Source organism: Lycium barbarum, chromosome 12 (genome assembly GCF_019175385.1).
Source record: "Lycium barbarum isolate Lr01 chromosome 12, ASM1917538v2, whole genome shotgun sequence".
In the NCBI taxonomy this organism is placed as follows: Eukaryota; Viridiplantae; Streptophyta; class Magnoliopsida; order Solanales; family Solanaceae; genus Lycium; species Lycium barbarum.
This window is the reverse complement of record NC_083348.1, coordinates 80,259,564-80,274,530: the sequence shown is the minus strand read 5'-3', so window position 1 is coordinate 80,274,530 and position 14,967 is coordinate 80,259,564. Positions and strand designations below refer to the sequence as shown.

General features: G+C 34.1%; 3 protein-coding genes across 3 annotated transcripts; 1 reads left to right on the top strand and 2 right to left on the bottom strand.

Annotated features, from left to right (window-relative positions):
* LOC132623835 (G-type lectin S-receptor-like serine/threonine-protein kinase SD2-5) lies at positions 1-1,819 on the top strand. The gene has a single exon (XM_060338650.1). The coding sequence runs from the start codon at positions 6-8 to the stop codon at positions 1,650-1,652; it is 1,647 nt and encodes a 548-aa protein (XP_060194633.1). The 5' UTR covers positions 1-5; the 3' UTR covers positions 1,653-1,819.
* Positions 1,820-1,964: 145 nt separating this feature from the next.
* Positions 1,965-4,830, bottom strand: LOC132623836 (heat stress transcription factor A-7a-like). The gene is made up of 2 exons (XM_060338651.1): positions 4,534-4,830; positions 1,965-2,938 (listed from the first exon to the last, which is right to left on the bottom strand). Exons 1-2 carry the CDS (start codon positions 4,828-4,830, stop codon positions 2,216-2,218), a joined length of 1,020 nt encoding a protein of 339 aa, XP_060194634.1. The 3' UTR covers positions 1,965-2,215.
* A 1,692-nt stretch (positions 4,831-6,522) lies between these two features.
* On the bottom strand, positions 6,523-8,840 carry LOC132621910 (uncharacterized). Its single transcript, XM_060336385.1, has 4 exons — positions 8,208-8,840; positions 7,547-8,121; positions 6,947-7,462; positions 6,523-6,785 (listed from the first exon to the last, which is right to left on the bottom strand). The coding sequence occupies exons 1-4, from the start codon at positions 8,266-8,268 to the stop codon at positions 6,660-6,662; spliced, it is 1,278 nt and encodes a 425-aa protein (XP_060192368.1). The 5' UTR covers positions 8,269-8,840; the 3' UTR covers positions 6,523-6,659.
* Between the last annotated feature and the right edge of the window lie 6,127 nt (positions 8,841-14,967).

Sequence of the window (14,967 nt, the reverse complement as noted above, 5' to 3'; positions counted from 1 at the left end):
CTAGGATGAAATTTTTGAGATATGATTATGATGGATATATTCGAGCCTACATCGAGGGAAGTGATCAACCAAAAAATCTTTTGGCAGATTTCATCAGTTCTTGTGATTACCCCACAGCCTGTGGCAGTTTGGAGCTTTGTGCAAATGGATTTTGTTCTTGTCCGGGTTCATTCAGAAAAAGCAATGATCAACAAAACAATGGGTGCGTGGAAGTTAGTCCGGTGGAATGCAATGGACAACGCTCCCACAAAATGGTGCGTGTTTCGGATGTCTATTACTTTAACTATGTTGACATTGATGCAGCAGCTCTAAGAGGAACAGATGAGGAAAGCTGCCAAGAGTTGTGCTTGAAGAACTGCTCTTGTAAAGTAGTTCTCTTCTGCTATTTTACTAACTTTTCAAGTGGTGACTGCTATCTACCATCGCCTGTTCTGTCACTTATAAATGATGGAAAGGAAAGAAGTGGCTATGAGTCATCTGCATTCATCAAATTACCCAATGATGCGGAAAAAAGTACGGAGTCTACAGCTGCAAGAAGAATTGGCATTATAGCTGGATCAACTAGTGGAGCATTTCTTCTGATAGCATTAAGTGTTGGCATCTTGATTGCTTTCAACAGAAAACAAGCATTGCAAGAAAATAATGATGATTACTCAGAGGAGATATCTGGCCTTCCGAGATTTTCTTACAAACGGCTGAAGGTGGCAACAGGGAATTTCCAGAAAAAGCTTGGTCAGGGAGGCTTTGGCTCAGTTTATGAAGGAGTTCTTCAAGATGGTCAAAAAGTAGCAGTGAAGGTTCTCGAAGGTTTTGGACAAGGGAAGAAGGAATTCTTGGCAGAAATCCAGACCATAGGAAGCATCCATCATGTTAATCTTGTTAGACTAGTTGGAGTTTGTGCTGAGAAAGAGCATAAGCTATTAATTTATGATTTCATGAGTAACGGATCATTGGATAAATGGATTTTCGGAACAGGCTATACACAGTTTACCCTTGATTGGAAAATAAGAAAAAGAATCATCCATGATATAGCGAAAGGATTGGCTTATCTTCATGAAGAATGTATGCAAAGGATAGTCCACTTAGATGTAAAGCCGCAGAACATTCTGTTGGATGACGATTTTTGTGCAAAGGTTTCTGATTTTGGTTTGGCCAAGTTAGTGGATAAAGATCAGAGCCAGATAGTGACCAGAATTAGGGGAACCCCGGGATACTTAGCTCCTGAATGGTTTACCGCATTCATTACAGAAAAAGCAGATGTCTACAGCTTTGGAGTTGTTGCAATGGAGATCCTCTGTGGACGCAAGAACTTGGACTATTCACACTCACTGGAATCTCCACATTTGCTTAGTTTGTTAATGAAAAAAGCTGAAAACAATCAGTTGATCGATATGATCGGAAACTACAACGATGATCTGCAATGCAATACATCAGAAGTGGTCCGTATGATGAAGCTTGCTGTCTGGTGCTTACAGAGTGATTTTACTCTGAGGCCTTCCATGTCCATAGTGGTTAAAGTAATAGAGGGGACAATGGACATTGAATCTCACTTAGACTACAGTGTTCCAAATTCACAATCAATTGCAGCAATCAAAAGAGTGACAGACACAACCAATACCTTGTTTCCTTCAATTCTTTCAGGACCTAGGTAAGGAATATCTAAGCATGATGAAGAAGAAACAAAGAAACTATCCTCCTTCCATTATCCAATTTCTTGTCTGATATCATTGTTATATAGCTATTTATTGGTTTCATTTGTTTATTTTTCTGTGACTTAATAAGATACTGTAGTTGAGAACCATGGTGTAGTTTCCAGTGTAAATTCAAACGAAAATTACTGTCTGAGGTTCACCTAATTGTTTTCTATCACAGAACTGTGAACATAAAGCAGAAGCAGCTTGAGATGTCATAACTCAGAGGAAGTTTTAGAGATAGGCTACTCCCATAGATATTCTACATAGTTACAATTATGAATCATTACAAAGTTACCATAACTTCCAAATTCCAGTATAGTTTCTAGGTGAAATTATGTAAACAGAAAAGACATTAAATAGTTCCTGGAACAAATATAAGAACAATCTATATGGATAGAGGACCTTCATCAGCTGTAGTTCATCTCCACTTTTCTTCTCCACCCTGCAGACAAACTAACAATTTTGATTTGATAAGAAGGTCACAATCTAAACATGTAGTGGAATTAAGCAAAGAGAATATACTAAGTCCATAGTTGAAGATAAGCCTCCGTCTCCTCATCTAAACTAGCAGCAGTCTTTGCTATCAAAGCATCTCCTTCCATAGCAATCTTGTTCTCCACCATCTCCTCGATCTCTGCCATAGCCTTCGCACGATTCAGTTCCTGCTCAAACTCTGCTCCTTCATTTTTAGACTCTGAATCATCTTCAAACAGTTTTTCCCAGAACTTGCGATTCTTCTCATTCTTAGTAGTTGCTTCTTCTTTCTGTTGTTCGTTAGAACTCACAGAGCCACCAGCAGAATTTAATGCATGTCCAATCCCATCCTGGACAGAACCAGCAACAGGATATGGCGACTCCACTACTCGTGGCCTCTTGCTGGTATCATTGCTGCTAGAATCTCCTCTGACTTCCGATTTCTCAAGAAGCAACTTCAAAATATTCCTAATTTCTGTTTCCTTTCTGCATCCTTGCAAAGTAGGAAAGAAAGATCTCATGTTTTCTTGTCTTTCTTTCAACTCCTGAAGTTCTACTCTCAGACTAACGTGATCATTCCTCAACTTTTCCAGCTCCTCTTCCAGATTATCCTTCATTGGATCAACACGAGGACTATGTGAACCTTCTTGTGGCTTGTTCTCTTTGGATAGTTGAATCCTGCTTTTGATATTGTTCAGCCAGTGCTTCTTTCTAGCTCGAAACCATGGATTTTCGTACTCACATTTGTAAGAACAGACCTTCCTAAAGCGCTGAAATTCATTCATTCTTATCAAATCAAAGTTCCAGGTACTTCATATAGAAAGGAAACAAACCAAACAGCTTCTAACAAATCAATGCCATTTTGACAATCACACCAAATGCATACTTATTAGAACGTCAAATTAAGACGAAAGCATGTCATGGTTTAGTGTTTAGAGATTGAAGCCACCTAGATGTTGACCTAGTAAAAAAGGGGCGAGTCTGGAAGGAAGCCAAATGTCAAGAAATCAACATACATGAGAAAATAACCTAGCAAACATATCAGAACACAGAGACTACTAAAACTGCCATTTAGTTTTAACTGCATTTGTTTTAATCATTTACCACATTAATTAATACTAACTACTAACTACCAAAAGCCAAACATTTGATTGAAAAGGAACACCTTCTTCTTCCATTCTGATTATGAACAAGCCATTTTTTAAATAAATAAATCCATCGAAAGACTCTTAAATTGCTGAAAGAGATAGAGAGAGCCTTTGATCTGTACAAGAAATCTGGTAATATTCTACACATTGTTTCTGCCAAAAAAAAAAACTTACACTTACCAGGTTTCAATTTTTTGAAAGAACACATCGACTTTTCGTGGAATTTATTTCGTTAATCGCAAGCAATTGATCAAAAGACAAAGAAACTTCTACTTGAACTAGGAAAAGTGAAATTTTCTTCCAAAGAGGGAAAAAACTTCCTCTCAATAGCAATTAAGCATTCAGAGATTCATGGGATTGTTACGCTTAATATGTACTAATATTTCACAGGTTGAAATTCTGCCAAAAATCTCCTATACTGGATCCTGTTGCTTCCTCTGATGATTTTGATGTTCTGACATGCCTTTTCATTTAATGCTCTACAAGATCATTGCATCCTTTAAGAATTTCAGAAATATGAGTAAGCTTGTCAGATGATCATATGATTGAATTATAGTGTTTCTCCCTTTATATATGGGTAGCAATGTTTGTGAAGATGTACATATAATTAACGGCGTTCTAAAATTAAACCAAGTTGCGTAATATATTTATTTAGATTATGCAAATCTCTACCATGAAGATCAAAAAAGTAAAATCGTGATTTTGAGTGATTTTACTGATTTTGAGTTGGAGCTTGGAGCAGTAGGGCAAGCAACTAATTTATAATTCTAATAGGAGGTCTGTATGGACTCAGAAGAATGTGATATCTCCATCTCTTTTTTTTTTTTTTTAAACTCCATGTATAATCATTCAAGACTTCATGTGAGAGATAACTTGAATTCTTTTTTCAGCATACAACAAAGAAATGATGACTTTAACAAATGCAGGGGTGTTAATTTGAGTAAAGATCAAAAGAAAGTTTCGAGTCATTAACCAACAGAAGTAGGAACACAAAACAGAAAACAATACTAAAAGAGAAGTCAAATTTCAAGAATCCATTCAAATGAGAGAAAACATATATTAGACACAGAAGAGGATTGCTTGCAGTAACACACTGTCATAGTTGTTGAGCTAGTAGAGATGGAAACAAAATTTCGAAAACATAATCCAACAGAAATAGGAACACAGCACAGAAAATAATACTGAAAGAGAAGTCAAATTTGCAGCATCCTACTCACATAGTTGTTGAGTTGGTAAATGAAGCTAGATAAATTCTTGTGTTTGAAGTACTTTGGCAGTACTTCTCCAGCAAACTTGTTAGGATCAGTTATAAGAAAAGTGGTTTTGCTAGTATTCCAATGTACCAAATGATCAGTGTCAGGATCATTCACCATCTCAAATGTCTTCAACAGAAAGGGTGGCGGAGAGTTTCCCCGCAATCCATTGAGTCTAGATCCGCCACGAGCAGCAGCTCCTCCTCCTCTTCCTCCTTTTCGTCCAATAGCAGCACTATTTTCAGCATTGTTGATCTTCATTCTTGATTGATGATATTAGTATTTTCTTTGAAACCTTTTGAGAGAATTTGGAAGTGAGTGAAAGAATTGATCATGCATGCAAATATGTTATATAGGTGTTTGAGGCATACTAACATATATTATGAAAATCAAATGTTTTCACTACAAATGCAGAGTACTGCATTTGAATTAAGGGCATTGGTGTTTTTATTCCCTTTCCTTTGATCGTATTGTTATTATGGTCACACACAAATGCCAGCCGCTGAAGGACAACTCACTTTTTTTTTTTTTACCGTCCTCTAAAGTGTACTCCTTCTGTTCCCTTTTACTTGTTTAGTTTATATTTTGCATCTTTATTAATCTGAAAATCTAAATTTGATTATTAATACTAAAATTAGTAGGACCAAATATTTTTCACTTTATTTGGAATTTTCAAGTTGGAGTTGGAGATGGAGTTGTGTTTGGTTATAATATTTGTAAAGAATATTTGGTTATTTGAATGTACTGAAAGTGAAAAAAAGAAGTGAAAACAGGTTTTTAGGTGTTTTTCAGTTTCCGACAAATGTTGATTTCCAAATAAAGTGAAAAAGTTTTTCAGAAAAAAGTGAACAATTCTCATGACCAAACGGGTCCTTAGTTTGAGAAAACAGTTATTTAATGATAAGAGTAATATTGAAAATGGATTATTGATTCTCACGGGATAGTAAACAAGTAAAGAAGAAAATATACTTTTAGTTGGGGTGTCTAAATGGGTGGGTTGAGTTGAATTTGGGCAGGTAAAAATGAGTTAAATTAATAAATGGGCGGGTTGCTACTTAGACTGAAAGGAACTGGGTTAAAATTGGCTAAACTATGAGTCATAGCTCTACGCCTCTACCCGCCCAACTCTGACTAAGTTTTAAATATATTGAACCCTGTGCAAAAATGTTGTGTGAAATTTTTAGAGTTTTTTAATTTTATTTTTAGATTATATAAGGGATTTAAGTGTTTAACTTTGAACAATAGAATGTGTAAAATTTTCATTATATACGTGATTTAAGTGCTTGATTTGAAAATAAAACATATATTCGCTAGTCAATCCCATTATAGGAGTGTTTAGAATAACTTTGTACTTTTAACATTCTAACTACTAGAATATATTCTCTGTGGGAAACAATGTTTGTGTGAAGAATTAGCCCTTACTTAAAGCTAACCCCTTATACGGTTGCTTTATGCATGGAACGGCAGTGGCATATTTGAGCAGCCTAGTGTTCCATGTGATCCTTACAGTAATCCTCAACCTCAGGAGATTTTGCAGATTTTGCCACATCCTGTTTGGGGTGAATATGGTTATCCTACTAAGAAAGGACAAGGTTGGATTGGTGATCCAAGAACATGGGAGCTTCATGTTGGAAGGATGTCACAAATGATTGTTCCAAACGGAAGGATAATGGTTGTCTTAAATTAAAGCAAAAATGTTTTATCTTTCGTATCATAAGAGAACAGAATATTCATATAGTCAAATTTTTAACAGATTGAAGTTTAGTTGATTATTGATAATGAGAATCGACATGAAATGACAGGAGTTTTCTTGCTAATATATGTCCAATTACACTACCAATCAGTTGTTGTAACATGGTTAGTTCAACCATTTCCACTTTAAGCCAAATAATAAAAAAAGAACCATTGCTTAAATTTAAAAATAAATAAATCAAATAACAGAATATCCAAGAATAAAAAAAGAAATTCATGAGAAACTTCTTCCATTTAGAAAAGAATTCATGAGAATCTTCTTCGATTTCTCAATTGGAGTACACCCTCAATTTCTGGTGTTCCTTTTTTTATATTTTTTACATTCAATACTTCTAATTCTACTTGGGTACAAGAATGTCAAAATCAGTGACAGTCCACTCTGCCACTTGATTAGGGTCTCTATATATTTCAGTTCCTAAGTCAATTGACATCCACTTCCTCTTTGCTGGTGCAGTGCCTGGATCCTGCAATAAACATGTTGCGTCATTAATTTTCATGTCATTCCTCAAATTAAGAAACTTTTGCTATAAAAATCTTTGCGCTATCAGTATACATAACTTAAATCCGATCAAAATGCCTAAGTTGTATACTACTATGAAACCAAGAAGAGAGTATAGATCCAAACCTGGTAAAAATAAAGGGATTGTGACATCCTTCCAACATGAAGCTCCCATGTTATTGGATCACCAATCCAACCTTGTCCTTTCTTAGTAGGATAACCATATTCACCCCAAACAGGATGTGGCAAAATCTGCAAAATCTCCTGAGGTTGAGGATTACTGTAAGGATCACATGGAACACTAGGCTGCTCAACATGTTCCCCATTCCCTGGTGCACAATACATATGGTAAGCCCCATAGGGGAAATGAGACGTCTCGTTTCGATGAACTCTTGTTCCATTTGGGAATGTGTGATATGGAGGGCACAATTTTGGGCTATCTGGATTGCACCAGGTTGGTGTTTCTGGATTCAATATCATCTCACTGTACCTTGTGACATCTGAAGTCACATCCCCATCACATGGCTTTCCATTGTTCTTCCAACAGCTCCCCATATCCATTAAATAGAATTGGCTATTATGACCTCCACCTTTAATCACATTCAAGGTGAATCTTACCTTAAAATTTGGTGATTCTGGTACCTGCAGTAAGTTCAAACCATAAATATCAGAAAAAAGTAGTCATAAAAATGTACAAAATTGCGAAAAGTTTGTGCATTCACTCACAATTTTTGACATGCCCCTCGTTTGATAATGATATCCACCAGAAAAACCAGATGTTGCATCTGATCTTAAGTACAGCATCAACCAAGGATACTTTGTTGAGGTCCTTAAAACATGGTGAAAAATCCAGCTACCTTTACCTAGTTCTTTCTGCCATGTTACAGAATAGAAAGAGGTAGTCGTGTTTGCACCTTTGCTCAAATCCCATGTTCCATAAAAGCTTCCTTTAAGGGTAGTCCCTTGTAAAGTTGTGTAATTGTGGTAAATCAATGGCTGATTCATGCATTTTTTGCCAAAACATGGGAATCGGCCAACAGGTTTGGATGGACCTACTTTGTGACCGTTTTTCGGGCATATAGCAGCATAAGTATCCATGTTACCACTCTTAAGCATGATCATCCAGAATTGCCATGGATTTGGCTTGTCATCAACTTGGCATTTTGATCCCAAATATAGTTCCTTCTCTGCTGCATAAAGGTCTGCGTTGTTAAGCGCCTCTTTCCCCAGTCCAGGAAATGATTTTCCTACTCCTAACTTGTTATCTTTCTCAGTCACTTTGTGTTCCAACTTGTATGGATCTACACCATAGACAGAACAATTTTCAAACATAAGAAAACCAAGAAAACAGAATCACAAAAAGAAGGGGAAAAGAAATTCAACTCACTTCGTTGTTGAGAAGAGGCTTTGTGAACATCAAAGCAATCAGCAGCTCTTGGGCTTCCCATTTTAGGAGTTTCTTCTCCAACCTCATTGCACTGGTTCCATGCCTCTATGGCCACTCTTAGCGCGTCTCATTTCATTCCTGAATCTCCGACAGCTGAAATGTACTCATTTCCTTCAAGACTTAAGGAGAAAACCCCAGAAACAAACACATTGATTAACAAAAGAGAAAGCAAATTGAACCAAGAAAGTGGAGTTTGATACTGAGCCATGTCTAAGTTTTTAGTCTGGGGTGAAAACTAGCTCTATATATATAATATGAAGGACTTCAGATTGATTTTCTTTAAATATCTCAATCTTTTGTAGATTCTAACAACCTCAGATCTTTAAAGATTGGCCAAATATTGCTCCCTTTATTGTTTCATTAAGTATTTGAAAGTTGACTGTTTGATCATTTTTTGTCCTTTTTCCAAATTTTCCTCTTTATTGTACAAGTGTAGAAAGAAAATAATGCATTGCAGCTGGTTGGTGGTTGATACTTGCTCCATTTTCCCATAATTGGTTAGGTTCAAACTTGATCTTGAAATCACTATCAGAATGGTTTCTTTTAAACAAAACCTCCAACAAGAATGATGTAATATACTTTTTAACGGCATCATCTAACAAACTAGATGTTGATTGCCTTGTATTCCTCTATGTGTTCATATTTTATAAAACTTTGAAATTCATATATCTAACTTAAAAGCAATAAATAAAAGTGAACTTTGTTCCCTATATCACATGTAAAATGGAATCTTGTCCACTAGAACGAGAGAAAAAAAAAAAGGACTTTAGCTTATTTCTAAGAGTTGAAGTTATTATATGTAAAGCAATTTCAAGAATCTTTTTTTTTTTCAGAAGGACAAGCTGTGCTAAGTGCAAATGGAAAATGGAATAAAAGGTTAGTATAGTTTTTTAGGGTGTGGGGTTTTGGTTGGGGGGGGGGGGGGTGTTTAATGAACTTTGAGCCTAAGAAAAATTGGTATCAATTCTTGAACATAAAGGCATGCTTTTTATCATGTTTGAGGAAGTAATAGAGTTATGCTTTTGAAGATGAAAAGATGTCAAGTAGTAGCAAATATTCTTTCCAATAAAATACAATTAAAGTCATTTTAATTTTCTTGACACTACAAATGCTTAAAACCCAATATACCCCAATATACCAAAAACAGACCCCACAAGAAGGTAGCTTGGAGAGAACCATTTGGTGAGAATACACAAAATTGGTTAGTCTTAGACAACTCCATATTCGTTATGGGCTATGAAAGCTGGCATTGTATGTTAAGAGGTGGTTTGGTTGATGAGATATGATGGACATCTAAGATTAAGTTTGAGATTAAATTTACACTTTGTTTGGCTGAGGACTTAGGGGTGTACATGGACCGGGTTGGTTCGGGTTTTTTAAAGACCAAACCAAACCAATTGTATCGGGTTTTTAAATCTATAAACCAAACCAAACCAAACCAACAAAAGTCGGGGTTTTCAACTTCGGGTTTTCTCGGGTTTTTTCGGGTAAAGTCTTCATACAAAGCATATAACTTGTACTTCAAATATTCTTTTAGTCATAGTAAGATACAACTATCTAATTAAGATATTTATTAAGAAAATAACACAAAACGTGAGATGAGAGATGACATTATGGTAAAATATTCAACGAAAAAAATTAATGAAATTGCATAAAATAAAATGATCATAATCTAAAAGTACTAAGTCATGCTACAATAAATACGGCTAATTTATAACGCGTGTAGAAAATGATCATAATCTAAAAATCCTAAGTCATGCTAAAATAAGTACGGCTAATAAGTATTAGTTACATGACTAGATATTAAAGAAAAAAAAATAAATTAAATAATGTATTTTCACTTTCTAAACTAATATAAAACTAAAGAATAGATAAACATTATTGTCATTCCAGTGTTAGGTATGAATTACTTTTGTTAGCATTAGTATTGATTTGATTTTTGTTGAGTTTTATTTGAGTTACTAATATCATGGGCTATAAAACTTATTGGATTATTCAAAATTCTAATTCCAAGCTTGAAATAATATGTTAAAAGACAAAAAATTATGAAAAAGTTAAATAAACATTTATAAATTACATTATAAATAAATAAAATTATGTATAAACTATGTTTGAAATTTTAAAAATGTAATGTCGGGTTGGTTTGATTCGGTTTGACTTTTTTTAGTTAAAACCAAACCAAACCAATAGTGTTTGGGTTTTTCTTTTTAAAACCAAACCAAGTCAATCCAAACCATTAGTCGGGTTTTTTTTCGGTTTAGTTCGGATTGTCGGTTTGGTGCGGTTTGTCGGTTTGCTTTGTACACCCCTAGCTGAAGTATAAATTTATGTATCAAATTTGATGTTATTTTATCCCACCTGGAAGATAGAATAAATTAGTCTAAGAATTATAATTTCAGAACTATAATTTCGAAATAACTTAACTCGTAAACCAAACGACCCCTAGTAAACTTCTTTGTCCCAAAAAATGAAAAATATTCAATTACTTATTCAGATGGAATTCTAAGTCTTTAATTACTTCTTCATAAACATCTATATATTATTAAAAAAAGGATAGTTTTAGGACAAAAAGTGGTTATCTATATATTATTAAAAAAAAGGATAGTTTTAGGACAAAAAGTGGTTAATTAGTTAATAATTAGTTAGTAGTTATTGTTAATTAAAATTAATTATATTAAAATATTTTGTCAAGGAAACATTTGTGCGGTTGAAACTACTGTTCCATGAATCACGATGGAGTCCTAAAATTGTTCGGACTCTTTTTCTTTTTTAGAAGTTATCAACTTTTTTACATTAACTATTTAAACTAAAAAATAAATTTTAATTAAACTGATGTATTTGAATTTAAGTTAAAAGATAAATACTCAGTCCTAAAATCATGCACCATAATCCAAGGTACGTTTAGGAGTCTTTTTTTTGTGAAGTTATCATACTTTTTATATGAACTATTTAAACTAAAAAATAAATTTTAAATAAACTGATGTATTTTAATTTAAGTTAAACAATAAAAATTTACAATTCATTTTCTTTTAAATTCTACTTAGGAAAATGAAAATCTGAAGGGGAAAAAGAAAAGAAAAAAGAGAAGACGGTTTTTTCCCTTAAATTTTGACAGTTACTTAAATTTTTTACAGTTTTCTTTTAAATTGTTTAAGGTTTTTACCCTACTTTTGGGGAATTTAAGGCTTAATCTAAGGCATGTATCCTTATAATTAAAAAATGATTGTTGTCCATTTGAATTGAGTACATCTCAGCAGTTGATCCTAATAATTAGAAATTAGGATTTATTTTAAATTTTAGAAATATATGTGAAAAAAATATACTTTAAATTTCATGGGAAGATCACGAAATCATATTTAAATGGAACGTGCTAGGATAGTTACAACCGTAATTAAGTACTATATTTAAAGGAACATAATTTAAAGGATATAACAAGCAATGTACGATTTTTATGGATCACAAGGTAAGAATTTGGATCAATTGGTTTACTTTCTGTTGTTTGTAGGCCTGTAGTTTTCTTCCTTGGTTTGTTTTTTGTATTTGTCCTCTGCATATTAGAGAAAATTTATCGAGGGGAACAATCGCTGAAGACTGCAAAAAACTGCTTCATAGTGTCGTCGTCGGCTAATTCTGAGGTAAGGAACTGATTTTTCACTTCCTGACAAAGCTATAGAATTTTTTTTTGTCTGGTTTTAATGTTCATATTGATGGTCTTCAAATTTTTTATGTTTTTAATTCTCCTCTTTTCTCTCTATATAACATGCCTTGAAAGGAAATCTTGTATTGAAAGAATCAAAGAGTTTCTTGAAGTAATTTTCAATTCGGTGAGTCGCTGTGATCTTTATGACTATATTGTTTTCTTCAATTTTTTTGGTCACCTGTTTTTTTATAGGACAGATAAAGTTCATGGGTGACCTGGTGTATCAGCATCCACTGTTACAATTCTTGAATCTTTTTATGTAATTGGTCAAATATTTATACAAATAGTTTATCCAAATTAATGATGCATATGATTAAGACTACGTATACAACAACAACAACAACCCAGTGAAATCCCACAACGTGGGGTCTGGGGAGGGTAGAGTGTACGCAGACCTTACTCCTACCAAGGTAGGATGGCTGTTTCCGAGAGACCCTCGACTCAATAAAAACATAAAAAGAGGTCAGATACGGCTAAGAGATTCAAAGCGATATGGAAATGAAGTAACGCAAGCGACACAGATAACATAGAATAATCAAAGCACAGGAAATAACAGATAATAGCATAATAGCATAAATTAGAGCACAAGAAATTATACTACGATAATGCGACTATTAATAAGGCAGGGTAATGAGACTATCTACTAGCCTTCTACCCTAATATGGGTCCTCCAAGCCCTCCTATCTAAGGTCATGTCCTCGGTAAGCTGTAACTGCGCCATGTCGTGTCTAATTACCTCTCCCCAATACTTCTTTGGCCTACCCCTACCTCGTCTGAAACCATCCATGGCCAACCTCTCACACCTCCGCACTGGGGCATCCGTGTCTCTCCTCTTCACATGCCCAAACCATCTCAATCTCGCTTCTCGCATCTTGTCTTCCACCGAGGCCACTCCCACCTTGTCCCGAATATCCTCATTCCTAATCCTGTCACTCCTGGTGTGGCCACACATCCATCTCAACATTCTCATCTCATGATTAAGACTACGTATGTTCAATAATATTAAGAATCGCTTATCACTATATTATATATATGTCGTTGAGAAACTATTTAATCATTTTATCCTTAAAACATTTCAGCGAAACTTAATAATGAAATAAAGCAAAATTAAAAAAGGATGGCAAACATAATTCATACAAATATATTAGTATATGGACCGTAGTTGCTTCCACTTTAATAACTAAATCATGCCCTCCAAAAATGTTTTGGAGATTTGTATTTGGATCATGGCTCTTATGCATATTTTCTTTTCAATGCAGGAGATATTATTTGGCCATAAACCTATCATTTGCTCAAATGCTAAAATTATATTATATATTGTTAGACAAAATAACATGTCATAGCAAGAATTAGCATCAAGACTTGCGTTTCAAAGAGAATTGCCGGGGGAGACAAAGGATATAAGATCAAGAGTTGGTAAATTTCATGAAAATTCATATCATTATTGAAGGAGCACACATAATGCACTAACAATAAACCCAGTTGAAGGATAAAGCATGCGTACTACAAATGAGATATTTAATCATGAAGTAGACATGAATCTTTTAATATACAATTATCCTTTTGTCAACATACTCAATGCAACTTGATAACAAGAACAACAAAGTACCCAATGAAATCCCACAAAGTGGGGTCTGGGTGTACGCAAACCTTAGTCTTACCTTGGGAGGTAGAGAGATTATTTCCGTAGACCCTCGGAAGTATTAAGAGTTGTAAAAGTTAATTGCTCATGAAAATACCATTCAATTTTTTGCAGGGCTTATCTAGAAAATCTTATCTTTGAAGGATAAGAATAAATTGGATCTTAAAATCCTATACATTATTTTTCTAATTAAAAAAATTATGTTCCTAACAGTTCATAAACTGATACTATTTTGATATTGAGTTGGAATAAATTTCTTAACCTCTTTTATTTTCTCTTAGTAAGCTCGGATATTAACTTATTAAGTCAAGTGATGTGTTAGAAAAAGCCACATGATAAAGTTAAAGCATTGTAATAATACCACATTTCATCCAATGCAATGAATGCATCCGATTGTGAGTAAAATATATTAACACTTGTCATTGATTTGTATATTTGTCTAAAATCGAGTTAGGCTTCGAACATCAGAATATAGTTGGTTAAACATTTATGCTCTTTTGTTGTTCGCCGTGCATTACGCGGGACATTTTCCATTGAATGTCGTATAAATGGATTGAGTTACATATATAGAAGAGATTAGAGCAAACATGATCAAGTAACCTATTACTACTTCAAGTAGTTAAGTAGCTTCTGTATCCCCCTTTGCTCATACATGTTTAATCTGTTTATATGTACTTAAGAACAGAGAAGGGAATTTTAGACTTCTCTTTATTGGTAATGTTTCTCTATTTTTTGACTCTTTGATCTTCAACTTTTTCGTACTTGCACCTTTAGTTGCATTTCAAAAAATGATAACCAAGCTAATATTTTTGCAACTATTCTCTCCAATTCAAATTAAGTGAACTTTTAAAACTTTTTATTTGGTCCAAGATAAGTGAATTGTTCAAAATCTAAAAGGTTATTAATTAAATATTTCCAAAGTTATCCTTATTTTCAATAGTTTTTTCATATCCCAACACTTACTATTTCAATCTTTACGAAAAATTTAGGGAAACACATAGGGTAATTTAGCCAAATGACTATTTCATTAATGGTATTAATTAGATTTTTTAAGGGGTCTGTCACACCCCAAAAATTCAATTATATTGAAATGGAGGGAGTACTAATTAGATGAACATTATGGCTCTCAATTAACACATTGACATTTATCCTTCAAGGTGACGGGAAGATGGCGAAGCAACAACTTTTGAGCCGACAGTAGCATCAACACACACATTTATCTAGACTTGAATCCTCTTAATAGCATAGGCAAAAATTAAACGCCAATAAAGCGGTAGCAGCTACATATATCATAAAAAATATTAGTCGATCCACAAAAATGAGAATATAAAATCTGCAATATATCACACATGGTTCAT

What these genes read in the sequence shown, in the direction of transcription:
- LOC132623835 (XM_060338650.1), top strand. Translation starts at nt 6, where the DNA reads ATGAAATTTTTGAGATATGATTATGATGGATATATTCGAGCCTACATC.
- LOC132623836 (XM_060338651.1), bottom strand. Translation starts at nt 4,830, where the DNA reads ATGAAGATCAACAATGCTGAAAATAGTGCTGCTATTGGACGAAAAGGA. An exon ending in TTTACCAACTCAACAACTAT is followed by an intron (nt 2,939 to 4,533) that starts GTGAGTAGGATG and finishes AATGAATTTCAG; the next exon opens with CGCTTTAGGAAGGTCTGTTC.
- LOC132621910 (XM_060336385.1), bottom strand. Translation starts at nt 8,268, where the DNA reads ATGGGAAGCCCAAGAGCTGCTGATTGCTTTGATGTTCACAAAGCCTCT. An exon ending in AGCCTCTTCTCAACAACGAA is followed by an intron (nt 8,122 to 8,207) that starts GTGAGTTGAATT and finishes TCTATGGTGTAG; the next exon opens with ATCCATACAAGTTGGAACAC. An exon ending in AATCCCTTTATTTTTACCAG is followed by an intron (nt 6,786 to 6,946) that starts GTTTGGATCTAT and finishes TGTTTATTGCAG; the next exon opens with GATCCAGGCACTGCACCAGC.